General features: G+C 39.5%; 1 protein-coding gene across 4 annotated transcripts in view; it reads left to right on the top strand.

Moving 5' to 3' along the window:
• LOC127064981 (collagen alpha-1(III) chain-like) overlaps positions 1-16,735 on the top strand; it is a 35,375-nt gene extending 18,640 nt beyond the window's left edge. The window contains exons 3-6 of one of the 4 annotated variants that reach the window (XM_050996729.1): positions 5,944-6,633; positions 7,946-8,002; positions 11,269-11,297; positions 11,826-16,735. In XM_050996729.1, coding sequence (XP_050852686.1) covers positions 7,978-8,002; positions 11,269-11,297; positions 11,826-15,710 — 3,939 coding nt within the window. In that variant the 5' untranslated portion in view covers positions 5,944-6,633; positions 7,946-7,977 and the 3' untranslated portion in view covers positions 15,711-16,735. Of the gene's footprint in view, positions 1-5,943; positions 6,634-6,943; positions 7,231-7,945; positions 8,003-11,268; positions 11,298-11,825 lie in introns of those variants that run through there. The other 3 variants (XM_050996730.1, XM_050996731.1, XM_050996727.1) reach the window with 3 other exon arrangements.
• The last annotated feature ends 675 nt before the right edge of the window (positions 16,736-17,410 follow it).

Raw genomic sequence — 17,410 nt, 5'->3', positions numbered from 1 at the left:
ATATTTCATTTATTTGTATTATTTGTCCTTTATTCTATTTTTTGTTATCACGTGTTATGTTCATAATTGATAGCGAGTATATTTGACACTAAAACTCTATCAAACTCTATCAAAATGATAGATTTTAGATTTCGTATTTGACAATTAATAATAATCATTAGAGAATTATTAACTGAGAATTCTTTTCGATTATTTGACACGTAATAAATAGATAAAAAGATAATGATTTTTAACGCTGTTAGGAAATTACCGATCAAGTGTCTAGTGATCGAAAGAACTTTCCCAAATAAATTTAACTGATAGAAAACAGTATCTTTTTCTCGATAAGAAAGGTGACATTTTTGATTGGTTAAACGGATCTTGAGGAAATGTAGACGATGTTAGTTACGTGTGTCGGATCATATAAATCTGTCGATTTCATGAGTTCCCGTGTAAAGTACGATTCTCGAAATATTTTTTCGATGGATGATGACCATAGATGTTCCGGAGTCCGCATGTAATATAGAATTATCTAAAGTACTTTCTTCGATGTAGCAGAAATCAACGTGTACGTCGTGTTGTATATATATGTACGTATGAGTACGTAAGCGTTTCATGTCTTCTTCTTTTTTTCTTTCTTTTTTTTTGGCTTTAAAAGTCCCGTATGTAAGTTATGCAGAAAGATCGCTCGTAAAAGTAGAATATCGATGAGTATATATTATGTTCAGGTTGAAACATCTATCGTGTTCATATTGTATAACTTTTAAATGATACGTTTTGTATGACAGATTGTTGTACATCTATAAGAAAAAAGAAAAGAAAATAAAAAACAGTTACACAATTTCGAAGACGTAACATTCTCTTTTAATTTTTATCTTCAAATAATCAAAACGTCTTGACTTACCAAGAAAGATTTGACCTGTGGAAAAAAATGTATTCTCCCTCTGAGGATGTTTTTAAAAACAAAATAAAAGGATCTTTTAAAATGTTATAATAACATGTATGTATAAATGTCCCTGTCAAAACTATGCAACTTCGATAGACAATAATTGTTTAAAGTAAAATTGTGAAGTTAGATGAAGTGAGTATGTCTCTGTAGATATTTAACTTTTGTATATAGTGTAGGAAGATGGAGTGAAAACTTTTCCTCACGGAAAATACAAATTGACTTTTCTGAAGCGAAGGAACTGGAAATTTCTTAATGGAGAGTAGTAGACCGATAAGAAGGAAAGGGTCTCGATAAGTTGATTTTCTCTAATATCGTCATTTAATTGTTTCGAAAAAAGGAGAAAAAAATCTTTCCTCGAAGTCGAAACTCAATTTTACGAGAGGATGATCGAGTTACTAATCAGTGAAGTTTCCAATCGAAATGCTCGTTAATGCAATGTTAAGTCGATATCGTGTTTAATATGAAAACTGAAAGTAAACTATCCAAGTTCTCTCTTTCCGTATCTGTTTTTCTTTTCTTCGATCAATTCAGAGCTACAAACGAAAGAAAGAAGATACTTGATATCGATGATTATCGATATTTTAAAAGAAATAACAATACTTTCTTTCTCTCTCTTTTACTTTATTTTTCTGTAAGAATGTCTCTAAGAATATTATTTCTAAAATAAAATATCAGATAAAGTAAAACGTATTTTTTTTTTCAATTAAATATCAAAGTAAGTATATAAAAGTGGTTTGAAATATTGATATTTATCGATACGTTAATACTTCAATAGTAATAACAATCTCTCTCCCTCTCTATAGAAAATTATTTTTACAAAAATAGAAGTGTCGGATAAAATCAAATGCTTTTTCGATTAAATAGAAGAATAAATATATAAAAGTATCGTAGTTTAAAATATCGATATTTACCGATACGTATTGATTTTTTTTTTTTTTAATAGACGATCGATTACGTATCTTCGAATGTAACTGAAAGTTAAAAGATTGGCATAAAGCCCGATCCCTTATTAGTGTTCGGTCGTAAACGTGCCCCACTACCATGGGCGTGTGTAGAATATATTATGTATAGAGGAGAGGGTTAAAGAGGAGGAAATAATTACGAGGAAGAATTATGCAGAGGATTACGCGATCGCGCAAGAAGTATTAGGAAGAACGTGGGAAGAGCCGAATTGCATTGCACATTGTACCGACCTGACAAAACTTTCAACGGTGAAACTCCATGGTTTTGCTATCGCTCACGTTCTTTCTAGCGGTTTATAGAAATAATCATTAAAGGTGAACAGAAGTCTGAGATGTTTCTTTATCGTACAAAATTTCATTCGAGACTGACGAACGTGATAGCCAATTCTTGCTTATATCAAAAAATAAAAAGATCAATAAAGCGAATTAAGTTCCATCCGAGGCTAATCAATGCAGTGCGAATTAATATTTGTATACCGAAATATAATAAACATAAGGAAATTCATTTTTTTTTGATATTCGATACTTGTCTGTTAGAAAAAGAAATGAGAAAATCAAAAGAAAAAAGATAAAAAAGAATCAAGAAAAATAAGAAGAATTTCTCTTCTTTCCAGATTAATTAATTCAGCAGTCGATAACGACCTAAGAAAAGAATTGAATTTGTTTCGATACTAAATGATAAACGTAGCAGTGAGATTGAATGTACCTGCATATCAAAAAGATAAAAACAAACATAAAAATAAATGAAATGAATAATTATTCGTATTTTTGATATTAAAGAGAATAAAAAATCGCGCGATACCTGTTTAGTGTACGATTAAAAAAAAAAAAGTAGTAAATATTATGTAAATAATAAAAAAAGAAGCAAAAATAAGAACAAAAAATCAGAAAAAAAGCGAAGGCTGATAAAGAGATAAAATTTGATTCGAAAGATTCGAATTCTTCTTCGCCATATCGTTTCTCTTTATCGTGTGTGTACGATCTTCCTTTCCCACGTTCACCCACGACGAAGACAACGACGACGACGACAACCACGACGACGACGAAGACGACGAATCACAAAACGTAGGTGCATCTTCTCTTTCCCCAGGCATTGAGATACCTATACATTGATACACTTACGTACATACGTACGTATCTATGTACGTAAATATATACTTGCGTGTGTATGTACTTTACTTGTTCCCGTTTTTATCGGGATCAAGCGCGACATGCATCAGAGAGAATCAGCGTTAACTTTCTGACAAATCTAGTGCCAAGGTCAACCACGGGGAGTCTTAGTGCCATTCACAATGCGTTCAGACATAGTTCTTAAGGTCTATCGCGTCGTTAAAAGCTACTGCAATGAAATAGCAAGGCCTTTTTAGGATATTTGGCCTTACTCCAGTAGCAATGTCTTTTCTCTCTCTCTCTCTCTCTTTCTTTCTCTCTTTTTTCGCTCTTTTTTTTCTCTCTTTCTCTCTCTTTCTCTTTCTCTTTCTCTCTTTCTGTTCTCCATAAGTGAAAGGAATCTTTGAGTAACCGTAATGTTGCTTGACTCTTCTCTCTGACGTTTCTTCTTTCTCTCCCTCTCTCTACCTCTTTGTTTCTCTTTCTATCTTTCTTTCTCTTCTTCTTCTTCTTCTTTTTTTGTTACCTTCTTTTTACCCTTCTCTTACACAAAAAAAGTCAGACGTTATATCATTTTCCATAGCAATTTTAATAATCATACGAGTTCACGGAGTGGAACCAGTATGAGTCTCGAGTTTCTTATAAATAATTCAAAGCATCGCCGCTGTTTACCTTTCTTCGCTTAGCGATAGAAAAGTCATGGGATATTTGTTCCATATCGTAACATAGGATTATATACAGTTATCGTATTATATGACACATTAAAACAATTATTATATATATATTTTTGTTCGTTCTTGAACGAACTCTGAAGTTATGCTTGAAATTGTTAGACATCGATCGATATTATTCTGTTTGTGATATAATCGATTTTATGTTTATGCAAAATTATCCTCTTCGCTGACACCTTACACGTAGGCGTTCTCCAAAGCGATTAGGATATTTCGCAGTCGTGGTCGCTTCTAACGATCGTCGATTAATTTACGAGATCTTTGCATCAGACTCCCGAGTAATTAAGATGCAAACAGGCAGACAGATAGATATATAGAGAGAAAGAGAGAGAGAAAGAGAAAATTAAGAATTTTTCAAGCAGTCGCCTCCATTGCTAGAACGTCGGTAAAAGACGAATGAAGAGGATTCTTCGATATTTTTTTCCCTTTTTTTTCTCTTTTTTCTTTTTTTCTTTTTTTCTTTTTATCATTCCTTTCTTTTCTTTAAAGAAAAACCTATTTGCTGGCTTCTTCTCTTGGCATGCTTTAAAACGATTCATCATCATCCTATTTAAGAATCCCCTTTGGTTTTTTTCATTAGAAGAAATAGCTTCGGGCGAGATCTCTTGCCTTTCTTCTCTTGGAATCTAATAACTTAAATCGACTTTGCCGTAGGGCCTCGGTTTTCCTAAAGAAAGAATTAGAATCCTTGCCGTTCGCTATTCTTTTGACCTCAACAATGCCCACGCATTGAACGTCTAACTCTTGATTGTGTGCGCTTGTATATGTATGTCGTACGAGAATAAACAAATTCCCCATTCTCGATTATTGTATGTTTCAATTGGAACGATTATATCGAAACGAACGACTAACTCGCGTTGCAATTTTTTTTTTATTTTTTTCTTGTTTCGATCGATTGGAAAAACTTCGTTATTGACATCGACTCTACTATGTATTTTTCATCTCTCTTTCTCTCTCTCTCTTTCTCTTTTTATGTGCCATTTTATGTCACGTAACAATTTTCCACGATTCGATTATTTTCTCCATTTCCATCGGTTAATTCGTTGAAACGAATCCCTAGATAGATCGAGTCGAGGAGTACAAGAGGAATGTTGGTGATTATGTGTAAAATTTAATGGAATGTTGATTATCCGAAATACCGTCTGTGAGTGAAAAATATGGGTATAAAAAATTCTTTCAATTCACTTCGAAGACGTGTTACGCATTTCATAAAATCTAGTAGAAAAATACTTTGTCCATAAATAGAATTGCGCGTATGCGTAAAGTCCAAATGTATTTTTAATCGAATTATCATTTAAGCGATTAATCAAAATTTAATTCAAAACTACTATCTTACTTGTGTTAAAGGAATAATAGTAATAAAAAAAAAAAGAAATATACGGAGGTGGACCAAAAGTTTCTAAGCGAATGTAAAGTTTACTTTTTTCAAAATTGCTTTGGTTAATATTTTCTTTTTGAAGTTGCGAAACTACGAGGGTTTAATTGAAAGCCTAGAAAGTCTTGGAAAAGAGCAATTGATTTTTAAAATCATTTAAGGAACTTTTAGCACACCTATTAATTATATAATACATATAAAACTTAATATTGTTATTCTTTTTTTTAACACATTTCTAAAAAAATTAGAAAAAATATAAATTTAAAATGATTTCTATTCGATTTGAATTTAGAGACTAAAATAATATTTTTTAGAGTTCAATCATTTTAATGTTAAAGTTTTAAGGGAACATTCTTTCTGATAGCAAAGCAGAAAGAATAATTACTTCGTGTAAATCCAGCATGTATGTACATATGTAGAAACATAGGTATATACATGAGTATAGTTAGATAAATCGTCGTATAACCGTGACTCGTGCACGTGATTTGCAGGTCGTTCGATGGTCCTTTCGATTAGATCTCCATTGTTTATAAACATAGGATAACGTAATATTATCTTAAGGATACTCTCTGCGTCTAATGTTAAAAGGAACGCGCGTATCCGGTTTTTATTCCATGCACGAGAGTTCCGGGATCATCGATTGGGTCATCGAGAGATCGTTCTCGATCGGAGTACTCGCATTCCATGATTTTGTTCGATCATGTACAATTTTATTCTTTATTTCATCTAGATAACGTACTATCATAATTGACAATTTTATAAATTAGATTCGCGTATCTTGTCTTACAATGGCTGAATAAATTAGATATTTTAATATTCTTTTTCTTTTTTGACTAGCATGAGTCAAACGAATTTTTTGAAATAAAATTAACTGGGGATAAACTAGAAGTATACGTAAGAAAAGGTATAATGAAAACAATTCAAGAAGGTACTCCGAGAAGGATTTTGAGAAAAAAAGAATGAGGAACTTGAAAAGATCTCAAGAAAGATCCAAAGAGCACTAAAAAATAAACCTTATAATTGGAAATGGAAAAAACTATTTGATTAAAAATTAATACAATAATTTCATTTCCAATTCTCTCTTGAATCTCAAAGAGGTATAATATTTCTACGCGAAATGTGATCAGTGATGACGTAAGGATGAAAAGATAAAAGTCAAAAGGACAAAAGGCGAGCAAAAGAAAAGGAAAAAAAGGAACGAAAAGAAGCAAAAATGAAAAATCATTTGGCGCGAGACATAAAAAAAGTAAAAAAAAAAAAATAAAAAAATAAAAGGAAAGAAAATGATTAGTCGAATTGAATCTGGCAAATATAACGTAGATAAAAAGTATCCGTCGAAATGATCGCGAACACCAAGTCGGGAACGATCCGCGCGTCGTGATGGAAGAACACGGAATACCAGGAGGATAAGGAGGCATCGGATGAGACGTTACTCCAATTGCAGTATTTCACTTTCACTAACCCCGCAGCCTCCCACGAGGCTGCTCATCTCCGCTAGATCCCTGGTTAGTGGCGGGAGGTAGATAGGTAAAGATAGGTAGTAGTAGTAGAGTAGTAGAAGATACATACATAGATAAGTTGTGCTTGGTTCAAGTACCTACGGAGAAGGCTTTTGCTTTGCTTTGGGGCAACCGTTGGTGGGTCACTTACGTCGTAGTTGTCGTCGTGAGGTCGTTCCTTGTCGTTCCTTTTCTACGGATAACACAGGTACCACCACCATCACCATCACCACCACCACCACCACCACCACCACCATCATCATCACCACCACCACCTTCCACTATAACAACTGCCTCCACCTCCATCACCAACGAGATCGCGTCCCTATAGCCTCGTTGGCCAAGCGTTTCTAAAAAAAGCAGAAGAGGGATTCGACTCTGGTTAGTGGAGAAAGAAGGAAAGAAGGAGGACAACTTGAAGAAGAAGGAGGTAAACTGAACATGAATTGTACATTTACGAAGGATGAGCGAAGCATCCCTGGATAATAGTTGGTGGGGAGTTTGCTCGGCTACCTGGTTGGGGGTTGCGTTCGGTAAGAGTATATATGATCGCTCCGACACCTCCACCATCAGTCATTCCTAGTGACTTAACATCCCGGTGTCTTTTACTCGACGGATCGGTTAGGTGAGTTCTCACCTTCCTCATCCATTTGCTTTTTCGTATCCTCGCGAGTTTCTCTTAGCTAGTCTACTTTTTTCTGTTTTTTTTTTGTTTTGTTTCTTTTTCTTTTCCTTTTTCTTCTTTCATCTTCTTTATCTTATCTTTTTTCTTCATCGATCAAAAAGCAATCGCGTAGTGCGTGTTTTTAGAAGTTTCAGATCGATCGTAAGATCATTGTTGAACGTATATTAATATATATGTATATGTGTGTATATATATATATATATATGTACGTATGTATGTATCTATGTATGTATGTATGTGTGTATGTGTGTATATATATATATATATGTTGAATTTTCTCCATTAGTCGAGTTCTTTAGTCTTTGTTCTCCTTATTTCGTAACGACATTGACATCACCAAATCCGTCTCATTTCAAGTGCCGATGTGAACGGAAATAGCTTCAGTGAAACGTCAAGGTTCTCTAAGAGATTTTGTTGATTATAAAGTGATCCATTTTTTTTTCTCAACTACTTTACCAATTTCTTACGATTTGTTTAGAAAAAATAAGGAAAAAGTGCTCTGAACAAATCCAATCCCGTTTTTGCATTTTTTTCTTTCCATCAATTCTTTTTTCCAATAAATTGAGAATTTTTTTAATAGAATTTTCCGTTCGCGGAAGTGGAACGAAGAAGAAGGAACTAACGAAGGTTCTTGTTTCTTTTTTCTTTTTTTCAGGTTAACAATTAAAGACAGCAGCGTCACCAATCATGAGGCTGCGCTTGTTATTGATAGGTAATTATAAAATTATTTTTTTATGTATATGTATATATAATTTTTATATCGATAAAAAGATCACACGACATAGAAACCAAAATTATTCCATACTTTCTTTTCCAAACGATAAATTTCCTTACTTTCTACGGGGAAGTCGTCTATATTTCGAAGGTTACGTTCCACGTCGAGAAGAAAGCAGCATAGAATCGCTAGTAATCGCAAACGTGTAGGATAATCATCTCGGTGTCCACAGCAAAGAAATCCTATAGTGATTGCACACATCATGTATCTTTCGATGTACACATTATTTTTATTATCATTCTTTTATTTCTGTTTCTTTTCTTTTTCTTTTTTACTTACCATCTTCATCTCTTCGTAGCTTAGTACTTCAATCGCAATGAGATTAACATTCTTCGACAATGTCGTAGCATTTTAGTCCTTGATTCACATCCATCTTAAGAATCCTTGCATGTAGGTACTTCTTAAAAAGTACATAATACATGATTCAATAGAATGAAGATGATATATCATGGATAAATTGTCTTATTTTCTTTTCTCTCGTCTTTTTCAATAAATTCGCTTTGATCGAAGAGAAATCGGTTAAGGATAGATCTCGACGAATAATTCTTATAGATCAATTATCTTCTTATATATTTGTATAAAATTGTTTTCAATATAAAAAGATCTGTAGGTGTTCAAGGATGATTTAAAAAGATAAAAAGAGAGAAGAAAAGAAAGAGAGAGGCAAAGAGAGAAAGAGAAAGAAAGAAAGAGAGAAAGAGAGAGAGAGAGAGTAATTAATTGTGGAGAATTTGAAATTTCATTCGAACCATCCAACAAGGTCCACTTTTTCGTAACTTCCTCTAATTATAATACATTAAAGATAAGATGGCCCCCGTGCCTAACAGCTGGTATTGTTCCAGCAGTAGGCTTTTACATTTTTATGGGGCCATTCTTTACGCTTAAGATCATCCGTACTTAAAATAAAGGTCAAGTGTATGCGGCCTGTTGGTGCAATTTCAGACATCCTTCTTTCTTCTTTTATTTTTTCTTATTTATTTCATGGATCTTAAAAAAAAGGAAGGAAGAAAGAAAGAAGGAAAGAAAGAAAGAAAAAAGAAAGAAAAAAAGAAAGGGACGAACGATGGTAATCCTTGAATGATGCGTACCGACTAATGTGCACGTTTTATGTCGATGAACGTGAAATAGGATAGAAAATGGAGTACTATCTTTTTCCACGATGAAACATCATTAAGCTTAACAGCGTGGTTATAAAAAAAAACTCTGATCTCTTTTTACTTTACGAACGATTTAGACATTTCTTTGTTTCCTACCTTTTCTTTTTTCCCTCATTTTTTTTTTCGAGCATCGAACAAAAAAGATTCCCTACTACCTTATAATTAGAAAAATTTTGTTTAAATTTGTTAGAACGAGAATGATTTCGACATGAAAGATGCGGTCATAGAAATAAAAAAAAAAAGAAAAGAGAATATGTTTTCTTCTGAATCGAACGAAGAATTCATTAATTCGGAGAAAGTTATATCACAATGAGTGTTAAACTCTTTCTTTCTTTCTTTCTTTTTCATAATCGTTCGATTACGCCATTGCTCGGAACCTAGTCGCGCAATGCAAGTGTAACGACGAATCGTTCAAAGATTCTCTCGAACGTGAAACACAAGCGAGACTTCCTCGGCGTATCGCTTTCAGATGATCTTCTTAGATCACGCGAAGCTCGACTGCTTCTCGATCTCCGTCGTCCATTGTTTCTCGTCCCGTTAAAGGATTGACTCTCTTTAAAACGTTGACCAAGAAAAACACGAAGGGGGTTACCGAATGATTCTCCGCTTAACATTTTCTACGTGTTCCTTCGTGTTTACTCGAGATCAGTTTTTCTTTTTTTCTGTCTTTCTTCTTTTTCTTTTCTCTAAACGAACTGTAAACGATTAACTCGTTAACGATCGATCGAACGAACGAACAACAGAATAAATCATTTCCTTCGAGAAATGATAAATGATGAAGAATCAATTCACGATTTAACGATCTAAGGATATATAATATCGATTCGAGATAATCGAGATGATCGTATATTTCTTTCTATCGATCGTGACAGAGATTATCTAGAATTGTCTCATCTCATTTATTAGAACATTTATTAGAACCCCAAAGTGTCGGCGAGTGTAACGACGCGTGACGAAACGAATATTAGTAGCTTCTCTTCTTTCTTTTCTTTTCTTTTGTTTTCTTCTTTTCTTTTTCTTCTTCTTCTTCTTCGTCTCCTCCTACTTCTTTTTTTTCTTATTTTTCTTCATCATTGTCGCGTAATAAAAGCGTACGCAATTCGTTGTGGTGACGGTGGTTTGCGTGCGAATCTCACATGAGAGAAATGGCCTGAAATATCTCTCTGACATAACTTCCCGCCTAATTAATTAAGAAGCATTGTCGACTATCACCGACAGAAAGAAGAAAGAGAAAAAGGTAGAGAGAAAGAGAGAGAGAGAGAGAGAGAGAGAGAGAGAAGAAAGAGAGAGAGAGGTTAAGACGTGACAAGGAATCCGTGCTTTCTCATGCATTCGTTCAACTTAAAATATAAAGAAAAAGACAGATAGACAGACAGACAGACAGAGAGAGAGAGAGAGAGAGAGAGAGAGAGAGAGGAGAGGACATTTTATGAGTTAGAAAGAAAAGGACGAAAGACGATCATGTTGTGTGCGGTAGTAGAGAAGACCAACGAAACAAAGGATGGGAAAGGGACGGAGAAACACTTACACACTTTTCTTTACATTCAATCAATGTAATATGTACGCGTGGCTCGGAGTACGCGTAAGTTTTACCGAGTCTTCATCGCGTGTTTTCGCAACGTGTTTCGTTTAACGTTTGTCTTTTAAGCACTCAAATTATTGCTTTGTTCGAACAAAGAGGAAAGTTTATCGAAATAATCCTTAGAGGGAGAGAAAGAGAGAGAGAGAGAGAGAGAGAGAGAGAGAGAGAGAGAGAGAGAGAAGTGTTAATACATTATTGAAATTGAACACGAATTGATATTCGTGATCAACTTGATTTATTTTATATTATACATATACGTACACATAGTATGCATATTTACGTATAAAGGGTGTGCCGAATTATTTGTTAATACAAGGAAAAGAAATAAATTAATAATTTTTCTTCTTTTCGAGCGCATAGCAATGATTTATTTCGTTTGTTAGTAATAAATCGAATCACCCTGTGTATGTATATGTAGTACGTGTTTACGTCGTAGTAATGATACCTGTGTTTACATGTTCCAGCCTCGCTAGCTATCTTTCACGCTTGCACGGTGAGTATTCGATCGTTTTAATATATCGTTATAAATACATTTGCTAAATGAAGTTGTTATTACTTTTTGACAAGCGTGTAACCCTAATGAAAATTAATCTTCCAGCGTGAAATTCTTATTAGCAATTGCATAATCTCGTCACACAAAGTCGTCAACGGTCCGATCGGTTTTCCTTTTTTCACGATGACGTAATCTCGATGAATTACACCAAGTATAGAATACAGAAACTACCGCGTGTAACTCTCCTGGCTATACTTGCGACGAGATCGTAATGTATAAGTCGCAAAGGAATATAAGTGTCTAATGTCAACGTACGTAATGTTCTAAAGTGGTTAAGTGATTCACGTAGCTCGTGGGTAGTGTCGGAAAATCAAAGTGGTAGAACCTTAATGATTCATCGGGCTATGGCAATTTTCTTTTAAATGTCAAACTAACGATAGGAGAAATATTTGTCATTTCTACGGCAAAATCTTCCTTGAGAATTTCCTATTGTAAAAATATACAAATGAGTAATTATTCGAATTTCAGGCAGAACAGGGTTATAGTTATCCTAGGCCTAACAATCCGCTAACACCAGGTGGGCCAGGTGGCGATCAAGGAGGTAAGCCAGGAGGTCCAGGTTATCCTGCTACTCCTGGTGGCTATCCGTCTGGACCACCCGGTGGACCCGGTCCATCGGGTCCAGGTTATCCAGGAGGCTATCCGGGAGGTTATCCGTCTCCCGGTGGCCCTGGAGGACCCGGTGGTCCGGGAGGATCGGGAGGATATCCTAGCGGGAGACCAGGTGGACAGGGCGGGCCAGGAGGTTTTCCTGGCGGCGGATCCGGAGGACCAGGAGGGCCAGGAGGCCAAGGAGGCTATCCAGGCCATGGAGGACCACAAGGACCAGGTGGACCAGGAGGTCCAGGAGGACCGGGTGGGTCGGGAGGTTATCCCAGCGGGAGACCAGGCGGATCTGGTGGGCCAGGAGGTTACCCTGACGGTGGAGCTGGAGGACCAGGAGGTTCAGGAGGACCGGGAGGCTATCCTGGCGGGAGACCAGGTGGACATGGTGGGCCTGGAGGATATCCCGATGGTGGAGCTGGAGGACCAGGGGGACCAGGGGGACCGGGAGGCTATCCTGGCGGTAGACCAGGAGGGCCAGGAAGTCCTGGAGGTTATCCTAGTGGAGGGCCCGGTGGATCAGGAGGCCCAGGTGGCCCAGGAGGATCCGGAGGCTATCCTAGTGGCAGACCTGGTGGACCAGGAAGCCCTGGAGGCTATCCTAGCGGTGGACAAGGCGGGCCAGGAGGAGCAGGAGGTCCAGGAGGTTATCCCAGTGGGGGGCCACATGGTCCAGGAGGATCAGGAGGTCCAGGGAGCTCAGGTGGCTATCCTAGCGGAAGGCCTGCAGGACCAGGAGGGCCAGGAGGCCCAGGAGGCTCTGGTGGCTACCCTAGTGGCCGGCCCGGTGGTCCAGGAGGACCAGGAGGGCCAGGAGGTCCAGGAGGCTATCCTAGTGGAGGAACAGGAGGACCAAGTGGGCCTGGAGGATATCCGAGTGGCAGACCAGGTGGATCTGGAGGACCAGGAGGTCCCGGAGGTCCAGGAGGCTATCCTAGTGGAGGAACAGGAGGACCAAGTGGGCCTGGAGGATATCCCAGTGGCAGACCAGGTGGAGCTGGAGGACCGGGAGGTCCCGGAGGTCCAGGAGGCTATCCCAATGGAGGCCCACAAGGACCAGGAGGTTATCCTAGTGGCAGACCAGGAGGACCAGGAGGACCAGGAGGACCAGGAGGTTATTCTGGTGGAGAATCCGGAGGGCCAGGAGGACAAGGAGGACAAGGAGGGTCGGGAGGTTATCCTAGTGGCAGGCCAGGAGGAGCAGGTGGACCAGGAGGACCAGGAGGACCAGGAGGTTATCCCGGTGGTGGGTCTGGAGGGCCAGGAGGATCAGGAGGGTCTGGCGGCTATCCTAATGGTAAACCAGGTGGTTCTGGAGGATATCCAGGTGGTGGACCACAAGGTCCCGGTGGACCAGGAGGGCCGGGAGGGCCAGGAGGTTATCCTAGCGGTGGGCCAGGTGGATCTGGTGGTCCAGGCGGTCCAGGAAGTTCTGGAGGCTATCCCAGTGGTAGACCACAAGGACCTGGTGGTACAGGAGGGCCAGGAGGGCCAGGAGGGCCTGGGGGTTTTCCTGGTGGTAGACCTGGTACACCAGGAGGACCAGGAGGTTATCCCGGTGGAGGATCCGGAGGTCCGGGTGGACCAGGAGGGCCAGGAGGTTATCCCGGTGGTGGATCCGGTGGTCCAGGAGGACCTGGAGGCTATCCTGGTGGTGGATCCGGTGGTCCAGGAGGACCTGGAGGCTATCCTGGTGGTGGATCCGGTGGTCCAGGAGGACCTGGAGGCTATCCTGGTGGTGGATCCGGTGGTCCTGGAGGACCTGGAGGCTACCCTGGTGGTGGATCCGGTGGTCCAGGAGGACCTGGAGGACAAAGTCCAGGTGGCTATGAAGAACCGTATGACGAAGGCGACTATTCTGCAATCCCTGGCGAACCTGGTCGTGATTATCCTATATACTCTGAAGTACCCGAAACAAGTTTCCGTTGTGAAAATCAACAGTTCCCCGGATATTATGCGGACGTTGAAGCTCAGTGTCAAGTCTTTCATATTTGTGCCAATAACAAAACCTACGATTTCCTTTGTCCTAATGGGACTATATTCCATCAACAGTATTTTGTCTGTGTGTGGTGGAATCAATTTGACTGTAGCACGGCTCCCAATTTCTACTATTTGAATGAAAATATTTATGATTATAACATAATGGGAGGTCCTGAAATGTTCCCTGGTGGACCAGGTGGTCCAGGAGGATTACCTGGCATTGGACCTGGTGGACCCGGAGGCCCTGGAGGACCTGGAGGACCAGGTAGTTATCCAGGTGGAACTGGTGGTCCAGGAGGGCCAGGAGGCTATCCTGGTGGCAAACCAGGTGGACCAGGTGGACCTGGCGGACCAGGAGGTCCTGGTGGTTATCCCAGCGGCAGACCAGGTGGTCCCGGAGGACCAGGAGGACCTGGAGGCTATCCTGGTGGTGGACCACAAGGTCCTGGTGGACCTGGAGGACCAGGAGGACCAGGAGGTCCTAGTGGCTATCCTAGCGGTAGACCAGGCGGACCTGGTGGGCCAGGAGGTTATCCCGATGGTGGAGCTGGAGGACCAGGAGGTCCAGGTGGGCCAGGAGGCTATCCTGGTGGAAAACCTGGTGGACCAGGAGGACCAGGAGGGCCAGGAAGTCCTGGAGGTTATCCAGGTGGAGGACCACATGGACCTGGTGGACCAGGAGGACCAGGTGGTTATCCGGGTGGTGGACCCGGAGGGCCAGGAGGACCAGGAGGTTATCCCGGTGGTGGACCCGGAGGGCCAGGAGGGCCAGGAGGGCCAGGAGGTTATCCTGGTGGTCGACCCGGAGGGCCAGGTGGACCAGGAAGTCCTGGCGGCTATCCTAGCGGCAGGCCAGGAGGACCAGGAGGACCAGGAGGATCAGGAAGTCCAGGAGGTTATCCCGGTGGTGGACCTGGCGGTCCAGGAGGACCAGGAGGATCTGGTGGTTATCCTGGTGGAAAACCAGGTGGTCCAGGTGGACCTGGAAGTTACCCTGGCGGTGGTCCCGGAGGTCCGGGAGGACCAGGAGGACCTGGAAGTTACCCTGGCGGTGGTCCTGGAGGCCCAGGAGGACCAGGGGGTCCCGGTAGTCCGGGAAGTCCAGGAGGTTATCCAGGTGGCGGGCCACATGGTCCCGGAGGACCAGGAGGACCCGGTAGTCCAGGAAGTCCGGGAGGTTATCCAGGTGGCGGGTCACATGGTCCTGGTGGAACAGGAGGGCCAGGAGGGCCAGGAGGGCCAGGAGGTTATCCCAGTGGGAAACCAGGTGGTACAGGAGGGCCAGGAGGGCCTGGTGGTTATCCAGGAGGAGGACCCGGGGGTCCAGGGGGATCAGGTGGACCTGGTAGTCCAGGAGGTTATCCAGGAGGAGGACCACATGGTCCCGGTGGTGCAGGTGGGCCAGGAGGATCAGGAGGACCCGGTGGGTATCCTGGTAGCAAACCAGGTGGCCCTGGAGGTTTTCCTGGTGGTGGATCAGGAGGACCAGGGGGTTCAGGTGGACCAGGTGGATCGGGATATCCCGGTGGACCTCAATATTTAGCACCGTCTGAACCTCATGGACCGAGTGGTCCAAGTGGTCCAGGTGGTCCAGGTGGTCCAGGAGGTCCAGGAGGACCCGGATATAGACCAGGTGGCCCATCTTTCCCCAGTGGACCGTCGAGACCTGGTGGTTTTCCTGATGGTAAGCCACCCCATGGAGACACGCCATTTCCTCCACAAGGGCCTTCTAAACCAGAGCGCGAATATTTGCCACCCCGAGTCGGTTAATCCTATCAATTATATAATCGCGTTAACTCCGAATTTAACGCCTAACAATCGCCGTTGGTGATACTTGAACCATATTGTAAATACAAGCCTTCTTACGTATTAGCTAAGTTAAGTAATATGGTATTCATTTCTATGGATAATGTAATCGTTTTCTTTGCGACAGTTCTTTCATTGTGTAGTTTTCTTGAAAGTAACTTTTAATATTACCATTAAGTAAGTTTATCCTTACTTTCTTTTATGAGATTTATAAATTACTTCCTTGAAGTTTTTAAAAGCTTTCGTATTTTATGTCACTAAATAAGTTTTAATAGATTACGGGTCTTTCTTTTTTCATTTCAAGATGCAAACAGAAAGGGAGATTGTAAGATACTAATTACAGAAATTAGATGTTACATCTGTCTTGTATTGTATATAGCCATTGAAATGGACGCATTCTATCTATGTAAAATATTTCGATATTTTTCTTTTTTTTTGTTTTGAAAATAGGACAACTATCGTAATATTTGTAATTACATTCAATTTTACGTACTTGTATCGGAAAGTTATCAGCAAAAGAACTTTCGTAAAATTATACTAAATTAAGAGCGATTTAAGAGAACATAACGAAAAGATCGTTGGAACCTATCTCGCAAGGTATTATTGCACGATATATTTATTTATTTCGATATTAACATAATATCGATATATTATTAAATCGACCCCTTATCATTAAGAGAAAATATCAATAGAGACAATTATTCGGATCTTTAATATATAATTCTCATGCTCTATATATAATAATAAATCATATGCTCAACAAAGATCCGAATAATATTCTCCATTTCTCCGAACATTATCATCCTAATTTTGTGCTAAGCAAAGAGATGTTAACATAATATTATAGTAATTTTATACTTTTTATATTATACACTCTCATATACACATTCATATATGTAATTTTATAACGATGGTTCGAGACTCCTACGTGGGATGCCATTATGTATAGTTTATATGTGAAATAAAGGAAACGCCTTTGCAAGAATCAATATCTAGTTTGTTCAATTAAAACGTATAACATTATTTTTTATGTTAACGAATTAATCGATTTATCGATTAATTTTCTCTCTCTCTTTCTCTTGTCATCCTTCTTTCTCCATCCTTTTTACATTTCATACATTCGATGCTATTAATCTCAATTCCTATTAAAAAAATATACGTAGTAACAGAAAGTCGCTAATCCAAATGAGAGGAAGTTACATAAATTCACAGATACTATACTACGAATGCCATGACGACACGTCCATACGTGGTCACGTAAATTTTACAAACGAGAATTCTCTTGCGACCCTTCATCGTCCGATATAACACTGCTACTACAATTTCGCGGTCTCCCCTGGGAACCACATAGAGATACCAGTACATAAACTGCGGTAGAATTTGAACGTTTTTCTTTATTTGCTTTTTATTCTTTTATTATTTCGAAAATATATTTCTAACATCGTTTCGTTATTGATTCTATATATAAAATAAATAGGTAATATATATATATATATATATATATATATATATTTATATTTATATATATATCGTATAATATTATTAATTGTATTATATACATACATGACAAGTATATCTACATATTTCCAAATAGAATATATAGTGAAAATAAACAAATAAAATATGAGTGTAGTTTATGAAGAATAAACATTTAAAAATACGGA

The sequence above is a fragment of the Vespula vulgaris genome, chromosome 7 (assembly GCF_905475345.1).
Source record: "Vespula vulgaris chromosome 7, iyVesVulg1.1, whole genome shotgun sequence".
NCBI classification, from domain to species: Eukaryota; Metazoa; Arthropoda; class Insecta; order Hymenoptera; family Vespidae; genus Vespula; species Vespula vulgaris.
The sequence above is the reverse complement of the archived record's forward strand: the minus strand, read 5'-3'. Positions and strand labels throughout refer to the sequence as shown.